This window comes from Leptopilina boulardi, unplaced genomic scaffold (genome assembly GCF_019393585.1).
Source record: "Leptopilina boulardi isolate dan_hultmark-lab unplaced genomic scaffold, ZJU_Lbou_2.1 LbouV2_278, whole genome shotgun sequence".
NCBI classification, from domain to species: Eukaryota; Metazoa; Arthropoda; class Insecta; order Hymenoptera; family Figitidae; genus Leptopilina; species Leptopilina boulardi.
In genome coordinates, this window is record NW_026137838.1 from 573,941 (window position 1) to 599,744 (window position 25,804).

Consider the following 25,804-nt stretch of genomic DNA (forward strand, 5'->3'; position numbering starts at 1 on the left):
AACCACCGTTCTTTTCGGAGAACAGGCCCATGTTACGCTCCTGAAAAAACATAGTGGACAATACAGCACTGTCCACCAATCAGAATTCGAATCATAAAACCGTCTTCAATTCTAATTGGTCTGAACAAATAAATTTTCATCCCAATGAAAATGCACCTTAATCAAAAATTTCAATGAAAAATTTCATTACACATTTTTTATAACCAAATCTCGTGACAAACAAATTACAACACACATTGACATTTTTCAAGTGCATGTTATTAGTATTAAAAAAAAAAAAATCTTCTCAAAGGGAAAAACATTAAATTTGTTTAAAAAAAAACAAAAATGTTTTTTTTATTTCTCATTCGTTTATTTTGACAGTTCCATAAAGTACAAAAAGATAAAAAGGGCCAAAAAAAGTAAGTTATAACAAATAATTAGAAAAAATCTATCAAAAAACGTGATAATTTTTACCAAAATTGAGGGAAAGGGATAACATTTAAAAATTATAAACAATTTAAAAATTATTTACTAAAAAAAATATTTCTTTTGTTCAATTCTTATCAATTGATGACACACAATATATTTAGAGATTTTATCTAAAAATTTATCAATTTTTTGGAAATGACGTTTTCTAATTGTTCTTGTAGAGAAAAGAAAATTTGTTTCAAAAAAAAAAATTTACATTTATAAACAAAAAAGACTTGAGAATTGTGTGTATAAAATATATATGTAAGTAAAGTGCATATAATCATATATCTTTTAAACAAACAAATGTGTACAATTCAGCAAATATTTATGCCAAAATTTTTCATGCAACATTGCCGACAAAGACTTTGGTTTCATATATAAAATTCCTAACAACTTCATATGAACTAGTTCATTTTATTAGGAAAATAAAACAATGTCTTTGAATTTATTGTTATAAAAGGAAATTATTATTTTTTAAAAAAATTGTTATTTATATTTTTGAATAAAATTTTTCATCTACATTTTTCGTTTTTATTATTTTCTTATTATTAATTAATAAAAAAAACTTTAATATTAATTATTAATAATAAAATAATAAATACAAAATATGTAGAATAAAAATTTTATTTAAAAAATAAATAACAATTCAAAAATAAATTATTTTAATTTTTTCAAAAGAATATAAATAATATAATATTATTTATTTTCTAAATAACTATTTTTATTTTATAATTTTTGTTTTTATATCTTATTAAATTAATTAATTAATTTAATAAAATTATTATTTAATGAATAATAATAATTCTGTTACAGTTTCGATTAATTAGTATTTAAAAAGACAAGCAAAAATGAAGTTTGCAGAACATCTTTCTGCTCATATAACTCCTGAATGGCGAAAGCAGTACATCAGCTATGAGGTATATTTAAATAATTTGAAAAAAAAATTTAATTAATAAAACATTTTTTTAATTAAAAAATTTTTTTAAAATTAAATTTTTAATAAAAAATTTATTTGCGAAATTAATTTTTCATATTTTTTTGTTCGCGCAGGAAATGAAAGCAATGCTTTACAGGGTAGTGGAAGAAGCACCTTCTTCAGAAACAACAGAACCGGAAGTGATATCCAGACATTTTGCAACATTCGATGAAACATTTTTCACGTTTTGTGATCAGGAGTTAAAAAAAATAAACACCTTTTACTCTGGTGAGTTTTGTCAGTTAAAAAAAGAATTAACTAAACATCTAATTAATTAGGAAAAAGACTAATTTTTAAATAACTAATTTTTTAGCTAATTATTTAAATAATTAATTAGTCATATAAATAAATAATTAGTTAATGTCCAAGTAAGGCAATTAATTAAATAAATTACTAATTAAATAATTAAATTACTAATTAAATAATTAAATTAATAAATAAATTATCGTGTTAATCAAGAGTAAATTAACAAAATAATTATCCAATAAATTAATTATGTAATTAATCTATCAAAATGCTAATTAATTTTTTATTTAATTAAAAAATGGACCTATAATTTATTAATTAATTAAAATAACTAATTTACTAACAAGTTTCTTCAGTTAATAATTTAGTAACAAATTATTTAAATAATTTAGTAACAAAATATTTAAATAATTTAGCAACAAATTCAAATAATTTAGCAACAATTTCAAATAATTTATCAACAAATTCAAATAATTTGGTAACAAATTATAAAAAATAATTTAGTAAAAATTTATTCAAATAATTAGCTAACTAAATATTTAACTAATTAATTAACGAAAAATAATTAATTAGTAATTGAATAATTAATAATAAACTTTTTATCCGCCAAAAATTTTTCCTTTTTTTTCTTAAATCAATTGATGGCAAAAAAAAAAATTAATTATTTTATTTAATTTTGTATAGAGAAGTTGGCGGAGGCGACACGAAAATATGCAGCGTTACAGAGCGAATTAAAAAGTGCATTGGATGCACATCAAGGTGGTGGAAAAAATAAAGGAAAAACCAATCAGAAACCCCATTTGACAACAAGAAAAATACGAGAATTAAAACTTGCCTTCTCTGAATTTTATCTATCTCTCATTCTATTGCAAAATTATCAAAATCTAAATTACACTGGATTTCGAAAAATCCTCAAAAAACATGACAAGGTAATTTTACTATGCAATTTTTAAAATAATTAATTAATTTTAATTATTATTGTTTTTTTCTAAATAAAAAAAATTAATTTTTGGAAACATATTTTTTTTCCTTATATGTAACAAAAAAAAAAAAAAATTCGTATTTTTTAAGCTTCTATCTGTGGACACTGGATCGAAATGGAGGGAGGAATGCGTTGAAGTTGCACATTTTCACACATCAAAAGATATTGATAAATTAATTCAAGATACAGAAACATCGGTAACAAATGGACTTGAGGGTGGCGATCGTCAACGAGCTATGAAAAGACTTCGTGTACCACCACTTGGCGAACATCAAAGTCCATGGACCACATTTAAAGTTGGATTATTCTCCGGCAGTTTTATTGTTCTTTTTGTCACCGTTATTCTATCAGGTTAATTTCACAATTTTTAACAATTATTATTATTATTATCATGGAAAAAAATTAATTTTTTGATATTTAATTTGCAAAAAACATCTTTTTTCATTATTTTCTTTATTTATATTTAATATTATTATTATCATTTTTAAATTAATTTTAAAATTGTAATAATATTATTGTAAATAACAATTAATAATTAATAAATAATAATAATAATAATTGTAATATTACAATTTTTATTATTACTTTTTTTATTTTTATTATTATTATTATTATTATTATTATTATTATTATTATTGTTTTTTTTATTATTTACTAATTTTTTTTCTTTACTTTCCCTTGCAGTAATTTTTAATTCCTTGGTTTTTTTTTAATATTTTTTTTTATTATTAAATTCCACTTTTTGTGTTTTGTTTCTATTATCATATTTTCTGGTGATTTTATAATTTCGAATTCTTCTTTTTTTCTCTGTTAACAGCAATTTTTCACGATGGTGGGGAAAATTTGAAAGTTGCTTTTCTCTTGTATCGTGGACCATTACTTATTGTTCAATTTTTATTTTTAATTGGAATAAATGTTTATGGTTGGAGATCGTCAGGTGTAAATCATGTATTAATATTTGAATTGGATCCAAGAAATCATCTCTCTGAACAACATCTCATGGAATTGGCTGCTGTTTTAGGTGTTGTTTGGGCATTAAGTATATTAAGTTTTTTGTACAGTGCAAGTTTAAGTATTCCACCTTATGTCAATCCACTTGCACTTGTTATAATAATGGTTGGATTTCTCATTAATCCATTGAGAATGTTTCGACACGAGGCACGATTTTGGCTAATGCGAATTATGGTAAGAGCAAAAAAAAAAAAAAGATTTTCCTAAATTTATTCTTATTTTAATTAATTTATTAAATAAACTATTATAATTAATTTATTATTATTTTAATTTATTTTTACAAAAAAAAAAATTAAATCAAAAAAATTTGATATTTATTTTAAATAATTAAAAGTAATTTATTGAAAAGATTGAAATTAATTTTTTCGTTGATGAAAAAATTAAAAAAAAAAAAATGGAAATAAAGAAATTGAAATGAATTAATTTTGAAAAAAAAATTGACTTTTTTTTCGTTTCAGTGGCGAGTATTAATGGCACCTTTGGTATTTGTAAATTTTGCCGATTTCTGGTTGGCCGATCAACTTAATAGTCTTGTCACAGCATTTTTGGACTTTCAATTTTTGCTCTGCTTTTATATAACTAATGGAAATAATTGGCTCGAAGCTGGCCGAACAGATCAATGTACATCTGGCTCTCTCATTATTAGACCATTGGTCAATTGTTTACCCGCATGGTTTCGTTTTGCCCAATGTATAAGACGTTATCGTGACTCGAAAGAAGCATTTCCCCATCTTTGGAATGCTGGAAAATATTCGACAACATTTCTTGTTGTCATTGCAACGTCACTACGTTTTTATCATAAAGGTAAATTATTTATAATAATATTTTTAATTATTTATTAATTTAATTCTAAATTATTAGAAACCAAAAATTTATTATTTTATTATTATATTAATTTTTTTAAATTAAAATTTATTATTTTATTAATTTTTTATTTAATATTTAATTTTGTTATTTTATTTTTATTTGTTATTTAATTATTCGGTATTTATTTTTTAATTATTTTTATTTTATTTTATATATTATTTATTTATGAAAAAATAATTGTAGATAAAACAATAATTGATACTATAAATAAATTTTATTCCTAATGCAGTTGATAATGAAAATCAATGGGAAAGTCCGTGGTTTTGGTTTTGGCTTGGAAGTTGTCTTTTTAATTCCATTTATTCATTAACGTGGGACTTAAAAATGGATTGGGGCCTTCTCGACAGTAATGCTGGTGAAAATAAATTTCTACGAGAGGAAGTTGTTTATTCATCTTATGTAAGTACATCACTTCAAAAAAAATTAAAAATTAAATTAAAAAAAAAAAAACTAAAAAATATAAAAAAAAATAACGAAAAAAATAATTATATACACGATAAACTGTATTAAAATTTGTAAATCGTTAAAAATTATTTTCAGGGCTTTTATTATTTTGCCATGATAGAAGATAGCATAATTCGATTTTCATGGGTTGCAACATTCATTCTTCACGATTATTTTTCCGTTTCAAATGATTTATTAATGTCAATAGTCTCGACACTTGAAGTCTTCAGGTAAGATTTTTTATTTAATTTTTTTTAATAAACAAATTAATTAAAATATCAGAAAATAATTATTATCGTAATTATTTAAAAAAAATAACTAATATATAATTTAAAAAAATTTATTAACGAAAAATAATAAATGAAACGAAAAATAATTTAATAATTAAATAAATAAATTTAATAAGTTTAACAATTGCATTATTTGAAAGTAAATTAAAAAAAAATTAAATTTTTTAAAATTAAATTTAAAAAAAAATCGTTAGTCAAATTTTTTTTATTAATTAAAAAGAAATTAATTTTTTTCAAAAATTTGTTTTTCATTTACCAGGCGTTTTATTTGGAATTTTTTCCGATTGGAGAACGAGCATTTGAACAATTGCGGTAAGTTTCGTGCTGTACGTGATATTTCAATAGCGCCAATAGAAAGTTCCGATCAAACGCAAATATTGCGCATGATGGATGAGGAAAATGGTGTTATTAATCGAGGTAAACGTAAAAATATCGGTAACAAAAAAACCAATCAAAAAGAAGACAAACGATTATTACTTAAAGACGAAAATATTGACATGAATGCATCGACTGTGAGTTGAGAGAACAAAAAAAAAAAATCACAAATTATTATTGTTAATATATATTAAGCACTAGTTAAACAAATTTTTTTTACCACTTGCCTTATTGTTCTTTTTTTTTGTCCGCTCAACTATCACAGTTTATTTTTTAATTAGGGGGAAAAAAAATTCAAAAAAAAAATATATATATATTACAAGTGCCTTTTGTAGCGTTTACTTGTTGAAATTACTATTTTTTATTATTGCTCGTTGCATTTTGTTATGTAAAAGAGAGAATAAATGTGAGAAAGAAAGAAAGAAAGAGAGTGAGAAAATTGTAAAAATTCGTGTTTGTTAAATAATTTTTGGCCAAAGGAAGAAAAAAGAGAATTTAACAAAATTTGTTCTTTTATTTTCAATTTTTACTATTCGATAATTTATTATTTTAAACGAATTATTAATAAAGTATGAAAATTAAAATGATTCAATTTAAAAAATTCTAAAAGAAACTGAAAAAAACTCGAAGCCATAATAAATTTATAAAAAAATTAATAAAAATAATTTAAAAAGTAAATAATAAAATATTAAATTTTTAAAAAATATTAGAAATTTTTCAAAAATTCAATTGGCCAACAGTAATTGTGATTTTTTTAAAAGAAAAAAAAAATTAAATCAGCATGAGTGAGAGAAAATCGTTATAATTCTATAGTTATAATATTAGTGATAAAAATATATATATTTCGTGATTTTTCTTGTCCCTTGTCTTCATCGACTTTGCAATCCCATTAAAATTGAAAAATTCTAACAAAACATTCCAAAATAGACATTTTTTTATTTTGACTTTGATGTCAATTAAATGATAATTAAAAATATTTTTTTTTGACAAATCGAAAATTTTTTACTTGAAAATAAAAAATTTCTTTTTATAAATTATAGATTATTTAAATAAAAATTCATTTTCAAGAAATAAATTTTACAAAGGTGTATTTTCACAAAAGTACACAGATTTACATTTAAGATTATCATTGTGTTTACTTTCAATTTATTTTAATTCTTCATTTTAAAGTGTAACGTGCTTAAAGTACAAACTCGTGACTTAATTTTGGCCTTATACTTATTTAGAAAAATACAATTTTTTGTAGAATTTTGTCTTAGTTTAGTTTTGAAAATTATAATAATAATAAAAAAACATTGCAAATAATTTTATGCATTATTTTTTATTATAATAATAATAAAAAATATTAAAAACAATTTTTTGCAATATTTTTTTATTATAATAATTAAAAAAATATACATTGCAAATAATTTTTAGTAAAATATTTAGAAAATTAAAAAAAATAATATAAAATACAAAAATTTATTTAAATTTAAAAAAAAAATTGCGTGCCAAGAAATGGGATTGTCTTTGTCAAAAGACTAAAAATATAAGTATTATATTTTTAGATTTATCACATTTTCCATTGTTGCAGTAAATTTTTTCGACTTTTATCGAAAAAAAACTAGTAAATTATAATTTTCAATTGACTGAAAAAAGTTGTGAAAAACTTTACTGTACACCAAAAAAAAGCCATATCGATGCTCTTAATATTAAAAAAAGGCCAGTTGAAATTTTCAACAAAAAAAAAAAATATTCTAAAATTAACAATAATTGTTTTTTTAATTTTAAGAATATTTGTTTCATTGAGGAAAATAACAAATGGTTATTAAAACATCAATTTGTAGATTGTGATTATTTACTAAGTTTATTAATATTTCTTTAGTTCAATTTTTAAGTCGTTTTAATTATTAATTAAAGTAGTGATATCAAGAAAAAAAAGTGATAGTTTTATACCTCTAAGTATCTCGTTTCTTTTCAATATTGTAAACGAAAAAAATATAAAATAATAAATAAATAAAAAAAATTTATTAAATAAAAATCTCACAATTGCAAATTTTTATTCTAAAAAAAAATAAAATAAAAAGGATTTTACATGACATTAAAAAATGATTCAATTTAATTATTTTAATATAAAAATTTGTAATATGCAAAAAATAAATTAATAAACAATTATATAAATAACTGGCAACAAATAAACTTCAAATTGAATCAATTAATTTAGAAAATATTTGTTCAAAAATGCAATTAAAAAAAATAGCACAAAAAATGTACGTATCAGTACTTATTTTAATTTTTATGTACATATATTTTTTATTTTCCTCCAATTTGTATAAGAATTAAAGATATACTTTTTCACATTTAGTGTGTAAATTGTAAGAAAAATAATCCTACTTTGTAAATAAAAAAAAAATGCGATACGACGAATTTAATTCTTAGTTTTAATTTTATAAAAATAAAAATGTATTTTTTGAAAAATCCTTATGTAAGCCATTATTAGTTACATATTTAGTATCCACAAGTTTAATAAAAAAAAATCTGTTGTAAATTTTGGTACATTTATCTAGAATAAAATAAATCCCATTAAAAAGATGTTTTTTTTATTTATTATTATTTAAATGTATTACTTAATTAATTAAATATTTCAATTATTTCTACTTGAATTTTTTTTAATTGAAATTTTTTCTTTAATTAATTAACAATTTTCATTGATTAATTATAAAAAATGATTTTTTTAATAATTATTTATTGATTTCAATTTAACCATTTTTTTTAAAAATACTATTTATTTAATTAATTGAAATTAATTTTATACGCACTGGAAAATTATCAATTTTCAAAATTATTTTTCATCAAATAACAATTTGTATCTACAAATTTGCCAACGTATATATCAGTGAGATAAAAAATTTTTTTTTCAAGTTATATGTAATATCAATTAAATTGGAAAATATTTTCCAGCTGGGTTTAAAAAATTGGAATGTTATCGACAAGCTATAAAGTTGCGTAAATCTACATGGTAATTTTGAACAGAAGGCGATCGATCGATTGAGTGCAACAGTATTGAATTGGCATTCGTGCATGAAGAAATCTATTTTTGGTGGAATCCCACTTACGGAATCAAAAATGCCATTTTTTTCTCTCTTTATAATCAAACTAGTGTTATTCCTATATAAAATATTTCCAATTAAAAAATAAAAATAATTCATTGACTTTAAATACAGAAAAAAAAGAAAAATAATTTCTCGATTAATTTTATAACTTTCTTTTTTTATGAAACAAAAATTTATATATTTATTAATTAATAATTAATTTATTGAAAAATTATTTTAATAATAAAAACCAAATAATTTTAGTTTTTGAAAAAATAATTAATTTCAAAAGGAGCAAAAATTTTTTTTGGAACATAAAATTTCAGACAGTTTAATTTTTTTTTAATTATGAAAAATCTTGGGCTTTTTTTGATGTTAAAATAATGAGAACGACTTTTTATAATCTGAAACGATTTTTTTACTATGATTTTCATAGTTTTAAATTAAAAAAAAAGAAAAAAAATAGGGAAAGGAAATGAAACTGTGATCTACTTTGTAAATACGATCCTACGTTCCAATTCTATGCGAAAAAAATGTTCTTTGAACTTTAATCAGATCTCTGAAGTAGAAAGTCATCAGTTTTATCTAAGCTTAAGCAAGTTGTTGTTAATGAGGCTTTTCCGTTTTTATCGAAAATTCTATCAAACTTTGAATAAAAAATAATAAAAAAAAAAAAAAAATTCTACAAAAACATTTTAATCTCTGTGAAATAAAATCTTTTTTTTCAAATTAACCAATTTCATCAAAAATATTTTAAATTTAAAATTTAAAAAAATTGTTTCTATTAATTAAAAAAAATTTGTTCATTATTAAAATTTGATCAAAAATTTTATTTTTATTTTATATAAAAAAAAAAATACTAAAACTAAAAATGTCTAGTTTTTAAAATTTACTAAATAATTTCACAATAAATTAATTTTTAATTAATAAATAAATTCAATTTAAAAATACAAGAAAAAAAAAAAATTAGCATTTGATTCTAAAAGTATACGAGATTCGTCTCTTGTCGAGGTCAAACTGACCCCCAATCGATTTTTCAAACTGACTTTACTATCAACTTATATACATGCGAACAGGTAAAATAACTTTAAACTTTTGTAAGTGAAGGAGTCTTGCCAACGTGATTGAAAGCTTCCAAAAGAGCGAGAGAGAAAAAAATATATAGGAAGAGAAAAATTTCATCGCTTGCCATTTCCTGCAATATGTGAAAATTTTATACCATTCTGAAAGAGTTTTGTAAATACAAATTTCCATTTTCAATTTATGAGAGTTCTTTCTCATAGAAACTTCAGTGACTATTGAAATTGAAAAAAACCATTAGAAGAAGTTAAAAGAAATAAGTATAAATTTGTCTCACTAAAAATGACATTTTCTACTTCCTGTATACATATATAACTATATACATTCGAACGCACTGACGTAAAACAAATTTTTTTTCTATTTTCAATTTTAATATCAAATAAAAAAAAATTATCTGAAAAAAACATATTATTATAGTTTGTTTTTAATTAATAATTTAAAATTAATTAATTTTTTAAATTTATAACTTTAATAATTATTATGTAATAATTATGTAAGTAGATAATTATTTTAATAATTACATAGATGGTTAAAAAATTTACCAAGGTAAAAAAATTTGAAAAATAAAAATATAAAAAAATTACCGACCTAGAAATCTACCTTCCCGACTGATGGTAAAAATTTAAATAAAAATAAAAATAAAAATTACCGACACAGAAACCTACATTGCCGACTGATAGTAATTTTTTAAAACTGAAAATATAAATAATTACCGATCTAGAAATCTACCTTACCGACTGATGCTAAAACAGTTTATCCAAAAATAAAAATATAAAAATTACCCACACAGAAACCTACATTGCTGACTGATGGTAATTTTTTAACACTGAAAATATAAATAATTACCGATCTAGAAATCTACTTTACCGACTGATGATAAAAAAGTTTTTCCAAAAATGAAAATATAAAATTTACCGGCACATAAAGCTGCATTACCGACTGATGGTAATTTTGTAAAAAATGAAAATATTAAAAAAATTACCTATCTAGAAATTTAGCTTACCGACTGATGGTAAAACAGTTTTTCGAAAAATAAAAATATAAAAATTACCGGTACAGAAATCTGCATTACCGACTGATGGTAAGACAGTTTTGGGAAATTAGGAGACAACTGTTTTACCATCAGTCGGTAAGGTAGATTCCTATGTCGGTAATTTTGTCTTCATTTTTCAAAAAAAAACTGTTTTACCATCAGTCGGTAAGATAGGTTTCAATGTCGGTATTTTATATTGTTATTTTTCGAAAAACTGTTTTACCATCAGTCGGTAAGGTAGATTTCTGTGTCGGAATTTTTTTTATATACAAATAATAATTACGTAAAAACTATTAAAATAATAGTAAAACCAAATTATTAAATTTTGTTTAATGACAATTAAAAACAAATATTGAAACTACTAAAATTACTTTTCCTTGATTATTATTCATTATCTATAAATTAAAAAAAAAAACTAACAAACTTGAAAGAAAGAATAGAATCTCATACAATGTTTAATAGTTTCAAATACTGTTTTTTTGTTCTATTTGATCGACCTGATTAAAACGAATCGAATTGATTTTCTTTTTAACGAGAAAAATCGAAGCTTTCTATAATTGAATAGAAAAAAAAAATTGCAACATGCATATTGACCAGAATTTCACCTATCATAACCCAACAAGAATATTGTACATTATTTTGCCTTTTTAATTTTATTTCTTCTTTCTTTTTTTTTGCATTTGTTAAAATAATTAATTTTTTCTCAATCAACTTTTTTAATTAACACACATAATTTCTTAATTCATTGAGAGAGCAAAAAAAAAAAAAAAACCAACTGAAAATCACTATAAAGTAAAAAAAAATTTAAATAATAGTTTTAAACTTATTCGAGCGAAAATTTCAATTACTGAATTTAATAACTCAAACAAAAGTGAATTAATTAATGTTCTTTTTTTCTTTCAAATTTAACAATTTTTTCTTTTGGTAATTTATAAATAATGATTAATTTTTTTCTTTTTATTTCTAAAATCGATGTTTTAGTTTTATTAATGTTTTGTAAAAAAAAAAAAATAATTCTCTATTAACTCAAAAAAATTTGTTAAGTTTTTAAAAAAAGTGTGTTTCTTTAAAATATATTTTACCGATCACTAGAGTAAAATTTAATTAAATAACAATTATCTAACTGAATTATGTTATTTAATTTTCGTCATTATTATACTTCTTGCTCCAAGCAGGGTTCGTGCATTATATATTAATTAGTAAAATATTAATTAATTGATAAATTAAAGTATTATTTCATGTTAGTATGATGATAATATTAATATAAATAAAATAATAAAAATAATAATAATAAAGAATAAAAAAATAATAAATAATTGTCAATCAATTATTTAATATCTTAGGTAATTAATAAAATTAGAATCATTAAACGTTCGCATGAAAGATAATTTTGTTTAGAATCAGAACGCGATAACTGTGTCGTCATACATGTGTGGAATCAAGCCCTGACCTAGACTCTGCAAATTGATTTGAGATCTCGCGTAAAACAACCCTTTTATCCGCGTTGCGACGAAGTCAAAGATGTACTCAGTAACAGCTGCATTATCGAAGTTTCCGCATCATCTCATTCTACCCACCCCCTCTTTCTCTCTCTCTCTCTCTCTCCCTCTCTTTTTTTTTATTCCCGAGCAGAAAAATATTTTTAGTTTAAACTGCTAAATTGGAAAAAATTTTTTTATATATATTCAAATGATATTAATAGAACATTGCAATTTAACGAATACAAAATATTCTAATTTAATTAAAAACAATTATTGTCAAATTTTACATGAAGTAATATTTAATATCATTATTTTAGAACAGGAGGAAAAAAGAGTAGAATTTTGTGGGATATGAAAATAAACTCCAAAAATGAGTAATTTTCTGCAAAATTTGTAGAATAATTTTTTTTTTTTTGGAGTAAAAAACCATAAAAACTTTTTTTTAACACTTATTTAAAGTTCTTGAATTTTTTCTTCAAAGATTTATCACAAAAATAATTGATTCGCATAATGCAAGTAAAATTATAGTAAATCATTTCGAAATCAGTGAATTTTGCAAATAAATCAATTTCAAATATTAAAATAATCCATTTTACTAAAAGCAATATCGTTTCAAATTCTCTCCAAATTTCAACCATCATTTCACAGATTTCATATCATTATATATTATATATATAGCAAAAACGACATTTGACTATATATATTAAATAAGTGAAATTCAAAATCAACATAATTAATTATTAAATGTTCAAAATTAATTTTGTATATTATATTATATAATATTTACTATTAATTTTATTCTTAATTAGAATTTTCATTTTTCGAATTAGCATTTGATAGAATTTCTTTTTATACGAATTTTTACTTAATAAAATTTTTAGCTACCGAATTTTTGTTTGGTAGAATTTTTATTTTACAGTTATTTAATTTACATGATTTTTTATTTAAAAGAATTTTAATTTGTCCCAATTCTTGTTTGTTGAAATTCTTATTTGTCCGAATTTTAATTTGTCTAATTTTTTCTTTGTTCTAATTGATAGAATTTTTATAGAATTTTAAATATTCATTTGTCCGAAATTACAAATGCGACCGAACAAAAATCGACAGAAAGATTTCGGCACAAATTTTTTCTATCGGATTTTTGTTCGATCATTTATCATTTCGGACAAATTAAAATTCGACGTCTTAAAAATTCTATCAATAAAAAATTCGCACAAATAAAAATTCGGACAAATACAAAGTTGGATAAATAAAAGTTCGGACAAATTCGATTTAATTAAAATTCTTCAAAATAAAAAATTATTTAAATTAAATGATTGTAAAATAAAAATTCAGTAGCTAAAAGTTTTGTTAAGTGAAAAATTCGTATAAAAAGAAATTCTATCAAATATGTTAATTCGAATAATAAAAATTCGTCTAAAAAAGAATTATTTCTAATAAAAAATACTTAATAAAAAAAAAATTTTTAATTAATAATTTTTATGGAGAAATTCATGCTCCCCGTATATCCCTAAAATAATGTTCTTAGGACATCCTATAATTTCCCCGAAACTAAATGATATCCCTACAATGTCTATTGAATATCCTGAATATTCGGATGCTGTATGGGAATTAATCCTTCAATGAAAATACAGTGACCATTTCCTACTTTCTCCAACTATCACCGGAAGTTAAAATTCAACTACTGCATTGAATTTACACCCAGAGAAATGATACATTTGTCCTAGAGTCAAATAAATATTTGTTGCAAATAAAAATTTTAATTGTTTCAAATAAATTTTTACTTGTTTCAAAATAAATACACAGAAAATTAAAAGGCATTAAAATAAGCTGCAACGCTTATTATTTTAATTCAATTTTGCTTATTTTAATACATTTTGATATTAAAATAAGCAAAATTAGATTAAAATAATAAGCGCGTTGCAGCTTTTTTTAATGCCTTTTAATTTTCTCTGTATTTACTTTTTGCAAATAAATATTTATTTGTTGCAAATAAATATTTCGTTGTTACAAATAAATTTTAATTTGATTGAAAAAAAAATTTTACTTATGACAAAATTTTTATTTACGCCAAATAGACTTAGACAAATATATATATTTATTTAACTCAAATATATTATATATTTGCTTCAAATAAAAAAATTTTAAAGTATAAAATTCAGTTTCAAAAAAAAAAAAAAAAACGAAAAAAAAGAAGCTCCAAAAACAATTTTCTCGAGAAAATTTTGAAAGCGTCCCCGTAACCCTGATGTCAGCTCCAGGTGTATCTCGCTATCATCATCATCACGAAAATTTCGCGAGCATCAGCAATCACGATGATGAGGCGCGTGCGTCTGTAACGGCACACGTTCGCCTCCTAGAGTGAGGATGCAGCGACATCAAAACCAAAAAACGAGGATGGTGGGGGGGGGGGTTTGGTATATACGGTTGAAAGAGGTATAAGCGGGATCAGAGGGGAGGATTTCAAAGGGAGCAATATCAGGTGGAAGGGTCCATAAGAAAGAGTGAGAGACAATTCAACTAGAAATCTATGAGAGTGAAACAAAGAGAGAATACATACTCTCCTTTTCTCTCTTGTGAATTGAAGTGAAAAAGAGACAGACAGAGTGAGAGAGAGAGAGAGAGGGATGAAAGAGAGGCGGTGGCAGTAGCGGCTGGCTATTGATTTCAAGGGCTTCCTTAGCCCCCTACCCCCGCCTTGCTGCGGTGTGCCTGTCGGCTTCAGGTCACCCCCTAGGGTTCCCAGTACCCCTCTATAATACAATTTTTTTTTTACCCCCTATTAATAATTTTTTTTCTACCCTTTTTTTTTTTCTTTTTTGGGAAAATTTTCATATTCTGAGAATTCTACTTTAATTAAAGTGCAAAGTAGGGGTAAAAAAAAATGTACCCCTTGCGGAAAAGTTTTGCGACCCGATTTTAAGGTCATATGTACCAGAAATATCTAGGTGGGTTACGGTACTGCGCGACTCAGCCCGAGCGGGGTGAACCGTCGCCGCTTGCGATACGTCGAACTGGCTCCCCCTGTTGGGGCGTCTCCTACCCCATATAAGTCTCGACCCGTTGAGAGAGGGACAAAAACGATCGAGCGAGAGAAAGAGAGAGAGAGAAGAGAGAGAAAAACAGAGAGAGAGGAGAGAGAGAGAGAGAAAAAGAGAAAAGGGAGTAAGAGAGCGAAAAACCCCCCTCGAGAGAGAGAGGGACAGAGTAAAACCGAGAGAGAGAAAGAGAGAGAGAGAGAGAGACCACCGCCTTTAGCTTCGATTTGACCATCGCAAAGAGAGACTGTGCGTGTGCAACAATCCGGTGCCTCTGTTCATCGTCGTCGTCATCATCGTCAGTCGTGGTGAACGTGTGCGAAAAAAAAAATAATAATAATAATAATCGACGATGTCCAATGTCAATATCTCGGGTGCCTATTCGCGAGTTATTATTATGTGATATAACACTATTTACTATACAACGCCCAGTGTGTCCTGCCGCAGAGGGAATAGAAAGAGAGAGAGAAAGAACCCTCCAAGATATAATGTCACCTAGACACGGATTCTACATCCCTCAAAATCATCATCATCATCACCATCAATATGATTCCCTCTGTCAAAATTCATTTTTACGACAATGACAACATTTTTTTTCTCTCAAAACACTGCCAGTTTTCTTGATATAATACCAATAAGCTGCCTAAAAACCACTATTGCCGGTGAGTGCATCTGTACTTAACAAATATATATATCTATATAACCCCCGGGGATTTACACCTATATATAGCGAAATTTTTTTTTTTAAAGAAATCAAATTTTTTTTTTTTTTTTTTTTTTAAATAAAATAAGAAAAAGAAAATTTTGAAAAAAATTAAGAATTTATGTATATATTATAGTATACGCAAGTTTAGGGTAAAATTTTCTAAAGTATGTCAGGCGGAGAATTTCATCCCTTATTTGGTTCAATGTCTTTAGGATTTTCATATGTGGCTAAAAATTTAAAAAAAATATATATAGTGAAAAAAAATTAATTTGATTCAAATAATCAGAAATAGAGAAATATTTTATTGGCGATTATTTGAGATAAATGAATTTTTTAATTGAAGGGAATAAAAATATATTTGGCATTAATAAAATTTTATTTAGCGTAATTATAATTTTTATTTAACTCAAATAAAATTTATTTGGCTCTAAGAGAAATATATCTTTCTCCGAATCTATATCAAATAAACATTTATTTGATTCAAGTAATCGGTTATTTTACTATTATCAAATATATTTATTTATTTGATTCAAAAAATCAGTTACTTGACTATTATCAAATAAATATTTATTTAATTCAAACAATCGTTTACTTGACTATTATTAAATAAATATTTATTTCATTCAAATATAATCAATTACTTGACTATTATCAAATAAATATTTATTTGTATCGACTAAATATTTATTTGTATTAAATAAACACTTATTTGTGTCAAATAAACGGCATTTGTTTCAAATACAGAAATTATTGATTCAAATAAAGTTTATTTAATTCAAATAAAAATTAGTTGCTTTCAAATAAATAATTATTTGATAATAGTCAAGTAACCGATTATTTGGATCAAATAAATTTCTTTTTTCAGTGTATGGAAAAATTTATTTACGATAATATTATAAAATAAACGGGACTGAAAATATATGAAAAAATAGTGTATATGTGTTAAAATGGTAGTAAAAAAAAAAAATATATATATATATGTAATGGTACTAAAAATACAGAATGTACTTTTTGTATATATATATATATATATATATAAAAGTATATATAAAAAGTATAACTAAAAATCGCATTCAGAAAGTAACATAAAAAAGGAATCAAAAATTTATTAAATAAATCTATGTATATAAAAAAGGAAATACAAGAAATAAAAATGAAAATAACACAATTAGGTATATAACTTAATAAAATTAAAATTATATTTTAAAATTATATAAAAATTATATAAATATTATATAAAAATTATATAAATATTATATAAAAATTATATAAAAATTATATAAAAATTATATAAAAATTACATGAAAATTATATTATAAAATTTCCTGACATTTCATTAAAAAATTTTCAAATTTATTTGGATTATTTAATAAAAACAAATAAATATTTTTATTAAATATTTCTTTAAACCAAATAAATTTTTGTTTAAATTAAAAATAATAATTTTCTTAATCTGAAAAAAAATTTATTTAATACAAATAATCCTTTATTAGACTATTATCAAATAAATATATATTTACTCGAAGCAAATAATTATTTGATTATAGACAACTAATAGATTATTTGAATTAGTAAAATCTTTTTTCCTCTTATTATTATAATTATTTTAATTTCAATGATTTACAAAATGGCATTCCCTTACTAGAAGTTGGAAAGTATCGTATGCAACACGTGATAAAATAATGATTTCATTCGAGTACGAAAATAATTTGAAATCATTCAAAACCGAAAAAAATGTCTATATAGGTACTCAGTCAAAGAAAAATTAATTTTATTAAACGGAAAATTTCTTTGAATCAATGAAAGTCCTTTTGAATCACAGATTTTTTTTTCAATAAAAATAAAAAAATATTTCTTTGATACACAAAAGTTTTCATTGATTCGAAGATATTTTTGTATTTAAAAAAAGGAATTTTTTTAATTAAAGAAAATTTTCCTTAAATCAGACAACAAATTTTTATAATTATTATTATTATCATTATTATTATTATTTTGTTAAATCAAAAATTTTTTTCCTTATACGCAATAAATACATAAATAAACAATGTAATTAAAAAAAAAAATTAATAAAAATATGAAATAAACCAATAAAAAAACAAAAAAGGAATAATAAAATTAAAATAAATCAATCAAAAACAAAATTAATAAAAATATAAAATAATATTAAATAACAAATTTTGACATTAATTATAAGGTATATTTTTAAAATGAAAAAAATCTCACAATTTTTTTTATTAGATCATAAAAATATTTTATAGCATGATAAATCATTTAATTGACATTAGTTTGATTTATCTTATTTTTTTAAATTAATAATGTTTTTTCATCATCAATAAAATATTATTAATTGCTTTTTATATATTAATTTTGAAAACTTTATAAATACAATTTATAATTTAGTAATGCATTTAAATGCAATAATAATAATATAATAATAATTAATAATTTATTACTGATTACTGAAACATATATGTATAAGTTATTAGTTAATGGTTACCAATAATAACTTATTAGTGGTTTACCAATAATTTATCACTAATTACCGATAACTTATTAGTGGTGTTCAATAATTGAGCGAACACCAATAAAACTCATTATAAACTTTAATTATTATAATGAATGAATGAAAATGTTATCGAATGAAAATTTTGTTAAATCCAAATTTGTTCAATTACAAATTTACTCAAATAAAAATTCTTTCAAAACAGAAAATTCCGTCAAATAAAAATTATATGTTAGAAGTAATCTAAAATGAAAATTTGATCAATTTAAAATTCGATTTAAGGAAAATTAAAACAAAAGAAAATTCAGTTAAATGAAAATTTGATCAAATTCAAATTCGATATAAGGGAAATTAGATCAAAACTGCAAATTTGGTTAATTCAATAAATTAGTTGAATTAATCAAATTAATTGATTGAATTCGATGTAAGGAAAATTCGAAATGAGAAAAATTCATTGAAAAGAAAATTTCAGCTAAATGAAAATTTGATTAAATTGAAATTCGATGTAGGGAAAATTGAATCAAAATCAAATTTGGTTAAATGAAAATTTGATGTAATGAAAATTAGATCAAAAGCAATAAATGAAAATTCGATGTAAGAGAAATTTGATCAAAAGCAAATTCGGTTGAATGAAAATTTCATCAAATTAAAATTCAATGCAAGGAAAATTGAATCAGTAGCAAATTCGGCTTAATAATAATTTGATCAAATGTAAAAACTGTTAATTACATAATTTGGTTAAATTTGACTGCTTTCAGAAGCAAATTTGGTTAAATGGAAAATTCTATCAAATGAAAATTCTGCCAAATGAAAATTTTGTTAAATTTGACTCCTTTCAGAAGCAAATTTGATTAAATAGAAAATTTTATCAAATGAAAATTCTGCCAAAAGCGCCAAATTCCTCTAAATGCAATTTTGGTTAAATTTGATTTCTTTCAGAAGCAAATTCGATTAAATAGAAAATTTTATCAAATGAAAATTCTGCCAAATGGAAAATTTGATTAAAAGAAAATTCTGTTAAATGTAAATTCAGCCAAACAAAAATCTGGCCAAATGCGAAGAGGAGATAAACGAGATTAACTATAATACGTAATGATGATTTAAAAAACTGGTTGTCCCTTCGAGTATTTTTTTTTTTATTTTTGAATTTTTATTTTTCTAACAAGAGGTGAAAAACCTATAGGCCCAATGTATATGGGTAATTGCAACAGCAACGGCAATGTTAGCATGAATTCATTTGGGAGAAAGAGAGTGAGAGAGAGAGAGAGAGAGAGGAAACATTTGGAAATGGTTCGAGTGTTTAAGGGATACGTGTAACTAGGTCAAAAGTTGTTTCGCATTTGCGTCATCAGTTTACGTCCCGGTGTTTGTAACACATCAGATTTTGCTTCTTAATTGGCTGCCCTCGTTTCACATTTCGTCCACGCTATAAAGGGGGAGGTCAAATCCCACCCCCTCTCGTGGATATACCTTCTCTCCCAATTCTCAATATATATAGAAAAATCTCAACGAATAATGATGAGAAAAAAAAATAAATTGATGAAAAAAAAAATGGTTAAAATCGTTGCTCGCACCGTCTACAATCTCAACCCCTTGACGCAATACTTTTTTCAAACACCCACACATCCCTTTATCGTACAAACTTCCTATATATATATATATGAAAAAAGAAAATTTTGTCGCTATTAAAAGATATTCAATTATTATTATCATCATCTTTGTCTCTTGGGAATTTTTTTTTTTTTCAAGGATTTTATGTATTTATTTCTTGTAAGAAAATCTTTCCTATATATATATTGAGCTTTTACATTTTTTACGTCACGTAATTGAAGAATTTAATATTAACTCGTTGACGTCACAAGTTTAATCCAGTTGAATTAGTTTTACATTTTCATTTTCACAATCACTCCCATGGGATGAATTAAAAATTATATGCTTCAACTTTGCGCACGATAGAATTTGAATGGAAATTTGGTAAAATGAAAAATTTATTAAACAAAAATTATGCCAAATTATTAATTTCATTAAATATTAATAATAATAATAATTTGGCAAAATAAAAATTCTGCTAAATGAGAGCTATACTAAATGATAATTTGGCTAAATAAAAATTCTATTTGGCTAAATTAGAATATTTGACTCAATTAAAGTTCTACAAAATGATAAGGGAAGATTAATATACATTCGATTTAAAAAAATTCTGTTCATTCAAAATCAAAGTTTAGAAAAAATTCATTAAGCAAAAAATTTTGTTAAAGGAAAAACTTTAAATGAAAATTAAATATAAAATTATTTTTTATCCTCGGCTAAATAATGAGAATTCGAATGAAAATTCGGTATAATACAAATTCTATTAAACAGAATTATGGTAAATAATATTAGTTCTAAATATTAGTGCTAAAAATTTGTTCTAAATATTAGTTATATTAGTTCTGAATATTAGTGCTAAATATTAGTTAAATTAGTTTTAAATATTGGTGCTTAATATTAGTTCTAAAAATTAGTTCCAATATTAGTTATATTAGTTCTGAATATTAGTGCTAAATATTAGTTCTAAATATTGTTGCTAAATATTAGTTCTAAATATTAGTGCAAAAATTTAGTTCCAATATTAGTTATATTAGTTCTAAATATTAGTGCTGAATATTAGTTATATTAGTTCTAAATATTAGTTCAAAATATTAGTGCTAAAAATTAGTTCTAAATATTAGTTCTAAATATCAGTGCTAAATATTAGTGCTAAATATTAGTGCTAAATATTAGTTCTACATATTGTTAGTTCTAAATATTATTAGTTACCATGCCAAAGAAAATTACTTATTAAGTTACTAATTATACCGAATTTTCTTCGGCCAAATAATGAGAATTCGAACGAAAATTCGGTATAATGAAAATAAATTAAAATTTAATTAAATGAAAATTCTACAAAACCAATTTAAAACATATTCCAATAAATTAATCATGCCAAAGAAAACTAAATATTTTACTAATTATTACACCAATTTTTCCTCGGCCAAATAGTAACAATTTAAAAGAAAATTTGGTATAATACTAATTCAAAGAAAACTATATATTTTATTACACTGAATTTTCCTCGGCCAAATAATGATATTCGAACGAAAATTCGGTATAATAAAAATTAATTCTAATTTTACTGAATAAAAATTCTACTAAATTAATTTAAAACATTCCAATAAATTAATTATGCCAAAGAAAAGTAAATATTTTATTGAATAGAATTGTTAGTTCTAAATAATATTAGTTGTATTAAATGATAATTAGGCTAAATAAAATTTTTATAAAAAAAAAATTATGTAAATTAAAATTCCGCTTAATGAAAATTCTACTAAATAATAATTTGGCTAAATAACAATTCATTTAATTCCAAATTTCGATACAAATTTTTCCAATAAAAATTATAACAAAATTAATTTTACCAAATTTGTCCATTTTCAAATTTTGGATTAATTTAAATCAAACCCTAAATTTATTAATTAATTAATTGACAATACTATTTATTTGAAATAGTAAAAAAAAAAATTTATAATATTGAGAATTGTGGTCAGAATTTTTTTTTTTTAAATCTATCACCGGTTTTTTTTTTGTGTAATAAAATCGAACTTTTAAGTGAAAACATGTTCAACGCGAATATCAAAGAATGTCGAATGATATTGCAGGTAAACATGTAGGTTTATATTATACATACAGATTTAGATTCAAAATACGGACAATCAATGCTCTCTTCTCCAGTATACACACATACATATACGACTCGGTAAATCGATTATACTTGCAAAATGACTACGGTTACCAAGTTCGTCTATGCACCAGTGATTTATATTCACGTAAATGCACGTATCTTTCCCCTCTCTGCTATATACAGCCCAATTATGGTCTTTCCAGAATTCAATTTGATCACGGATTACGTATATATATATATATATGTATATCGTATCGGAATATTGTATGTAATATGCCATCAAGAAAGTTTTAAATATCAAATTATTTCACAGTCAAGGATAAATGTTACATTCAAATAGCAATAATAATAATAATAACAAAAAAAATAATAATAATAACAATAACAAACAATAATAATAATAATAATAATAACAAAAAAAAATAATAATAATAATGAATAAATAAATAAATAAAAATAATAAAGAAGAAAAATAATATAAAAAACAAAAAGTTTGGAAAATTTAGAAATAAAAAATTATTAGTAACAATTGATAGGAATAAATTTTTTTTCAAATTAGAAAATCCTCCAAAATTTCTTTAGATAATTATAAAAAGCAATTAATGTTGAACAGTAAAATAAAGAACATTGATGAAGATATAAAAATGATAACGAAAAAAAAAACGATTCATTTATTATCAGAAACTCACGTGTGCTAGATAGTAAATTATGTGCACACTTTAATATTAGTCTGGAAAAAAAATCTCAATTTATTATTATTAGACTTATTGTCAGGAAATCGGTTTATTGGACTTATAAATTAATCTTTGTTAAAAAAAAAAGATAAAGTTCAAAAAAATTTTCTAGTTTAGAAAAAAAATTCTTTACCTCAATATTTTAATTATTCTTATCAAATAAAATTATTTCATTATAAAATATTAGTATTTTATTATAATAACTATTATCAAAATTGATACAAAATTAATTATAATTATAAATATTTATTTGATAATAGTCAAGAAAATTTTACTATAATATTATAATTTATAAAATATAATTATTATATACCTATATTATAATAATATTGTTATATTATAATATAATATTATTATATTATAATAATAACTAATTATTATAATAAATAATAATTATTATCTAAAAATTAATATTATAAACTATTTCTTGAAGAAAAACAACCTTCAATAAAGTTTTCCTCAAAAATTTAAAATGCATGAAAAACAAATTTGCAAATTTTTTTTTTTTTATACACATTGCTCTAGGCTGTATTTTTAACACTCGTGTGATATAATTATCGTAATTGTTGGTTATTTATTGTTTCTATAAAATAAAGTAGAAAAAAAAAATTCCATCCTTCAAACAACCTATTAATTTGAGTCACATATGGAATTTTAATTCTACGAAAGAATTCCTTCCGTGTTTTTAGAAGCTCATTTTAAAAATCTTATTCAGATATTTATTGGATCGTCAATAAACATAGAATAAAAATTTTAAAATATTTAATTAAACTGAAAAATAAAAATATTTTATAATTTTTAATAAATAATTGTTTTTTTAAATCATTTTATTTGTTATTATTATTATTATTATTATTATTATAATTATTATTATTATTATTATACTCATTTATATTCTATATATAACATTAATAATAAACAATTAAATTTTAAAAAATAAAATTCTAAAAAATCTAAAAATTGTATTTTCTAAAAAAATTTAATTCTCGAGATTTTTTTTAGAAAATATCAATTTTTAATTCAATTTCAAAATGAATTTTTCCATTAAACGTGCGATGATTTGAGTAAACAAAAATGAAGACAAATAAAGAATTACAAAAGGTACATATAATGAAATATAACACGCAAAAGGAAAAAAAGAATAATAATAAAAAAAAAAAAAAAAAAAAAAAAAATTATTGAATTGCCAAGAGATAAATATATAAAGGTCGAATATGTGATATGAAGGAGAGGATTGTAGATGCCTCTCTATGTGTTGGAGGCGAAAGTTGGAAGGAGGTGACCGGACCTTGCTTCCATTTTCTGTATAGTAAGCACACTAGGCATGTGTAGTCATGCAATCAGTCGTAACCCGCAACTTTTACGCTACACAATATAATACCTATATATAAACGCAATTAAAGAACGTGAATTATTTATCTCATTGTCAATTAAAAGTGATATGTTCGCGTAAAATAATTTTTTAAAAATTTCATCTATTTTTTTTTCTCTCTATAGAAAATAATATTGTGTATATAAATAATGACATTTCTGAACATGTTAAACTTGTTAGTTATACCTGTGTGTTTGGTGTTACGTGTCATGTGATGTAAATGACCAGGTGTAGTAAATACAAAATATATATATATATGTGTCAATAGAGTAACTTGCTTGGAGTTTAACATCAAGTAGAATGGATTATTTTGTTACCAACTGAGGAAATAGCAAATGTTTCATTATATTTAACGAAAACGGTAAGAAAATTCCAGCCGGCAAAATTTGTTGCAAAAAAAAAATTTTTTTAAATTATTTTTTTTCAAAATTTTGTACTTTTTAATTAAATAAATTTTTATAAAAGAAAATTTATTATAATACAACAATAATAATAATAATAATAATAATAATAATAATAATAATAAACAATAATAAAATAAAAATTAATGAAAAAAAGATAAAATATTAATAGTAATTAATAATTAAATAATGAAAATAATAAATAAAAAAAAATTTATCGAAACATTGATTACTATATCGCATTATAAAGTATCATTTTTTTTTTATTTGTTTATTTTCATTATTTATTTATTTTTTCTTCTTTTTTTTTAATATTATTTTGTTTTGTAATTAGTCTAATGGCAATTGCCTAAAGGCAAATAAAAATGGTGAAAATTTCTATATATTTTATAATAAATACGTTAATTAATTATATTTTATATTCATTCATTTGTGGGAAAATATTATTTAATAAAAAGCAAACTAAAAAACAAAAAATTAAATAAAACAGAAAAATATTTTTTTCATTTATATATAAATATTTATAAATTTTTTTATAAAAAAAAAACAAATAAATACAAAAGAAAATAAATATATAATAAAAAAAATACAAAAAGAAAATAAATATATATAACAAAATACAAAAGATAATAAATATAAAAAATACAAAAAAAAATAAATAAATATGAACAAATACAAAAAAAATAATAATCTAAAACAAAAATGAATTTGAAAAAATTGAATTTATCCATTTTTTGGTTATAGAAATTTTTTTCCACATAAAAAAAATTTTTTTTTTTTCTTGAAAAAACTCAAAATAATTAAAGGGATAAAATATTTGTCAATATTTTTTCAATATGTTTTTTTGAAAATTAATACGTAAATTTTGAATTGTTTTCTATTTTATATATATCTAAATAATATGCCACCGGTCCGCCGGCTCACTTTTTAGTCAGTAAACGCTTCAATTGTTTTCAATGTCCCCACATTCCATATTATGTCCTTTTATTCCTTTCATCATCTATATACTAGTTTTGTAGTGTAACTTTCAAAACAAAAATA

At 22.2% G+C, this 25,804-nt stretch overlaps 2 protein-coding genes across 12 annotated transcripts in view; both read left to right on the forward strand.

Annotated features, from left to right (window-relative positions):
* The first annotated feature begins 192 nt into the window (after positions 1-192).
* LOC127281805 (xenotropic and polytropic retrovirus receptor 1 homolog) lies at positions 193-6,228 on the forward strand. The gene is made up of 10 exons (XM_051305714.1): positions 193-401; positions 1,267-1,370; positions 1,504-1,657; positions 2,360-2,604; positions 2,747-3,008; positions 3,475-3,842; positions 4,127-4,472; positions 4,765-4,934; positions 5,076-5,209; positions 5,529-6,228. The coding sequence occupies exons 2-10, from the start codon at positions 1,302-1,304 to the stop codon at positions 5,788-5,790; spliced, it is 2,010 nt and encodes a 669-aa protein (XP_051161671.1). The 5' UTR covers positions 193-401; positions 1,267-1,301; the 3' UTR covers positions 5,791-6,228.
* A 9,169-nt stretch (positions 6,229-15,397) lies between these two features.
* The window catches only part of LOC127281940 (glucose transporter type 1), a 59,235-nt gene continuing 48,828 nt past the window's right edge, over positions 15,398-25,804 (forward strand). For 5 of the 11 annotated variants that reach the window (XR_007843116.1, XM_051305942.1, XM_051305948.1 and 2 more), the window contains exon 1: positions 24,249-24,723. The gene's annotated coding sequence lies outside the window, so the exon portion shown is untranslated. Of the gene's footprint in view, positions 16,010-24,240; positions 24,724-25,804 lie in introns of those variants that run through there. The other 6 variants (XM_051305940.1, XM_051305937.1, XM_051305946.1 and 3 more) reach the window with 4 other exon arrangements.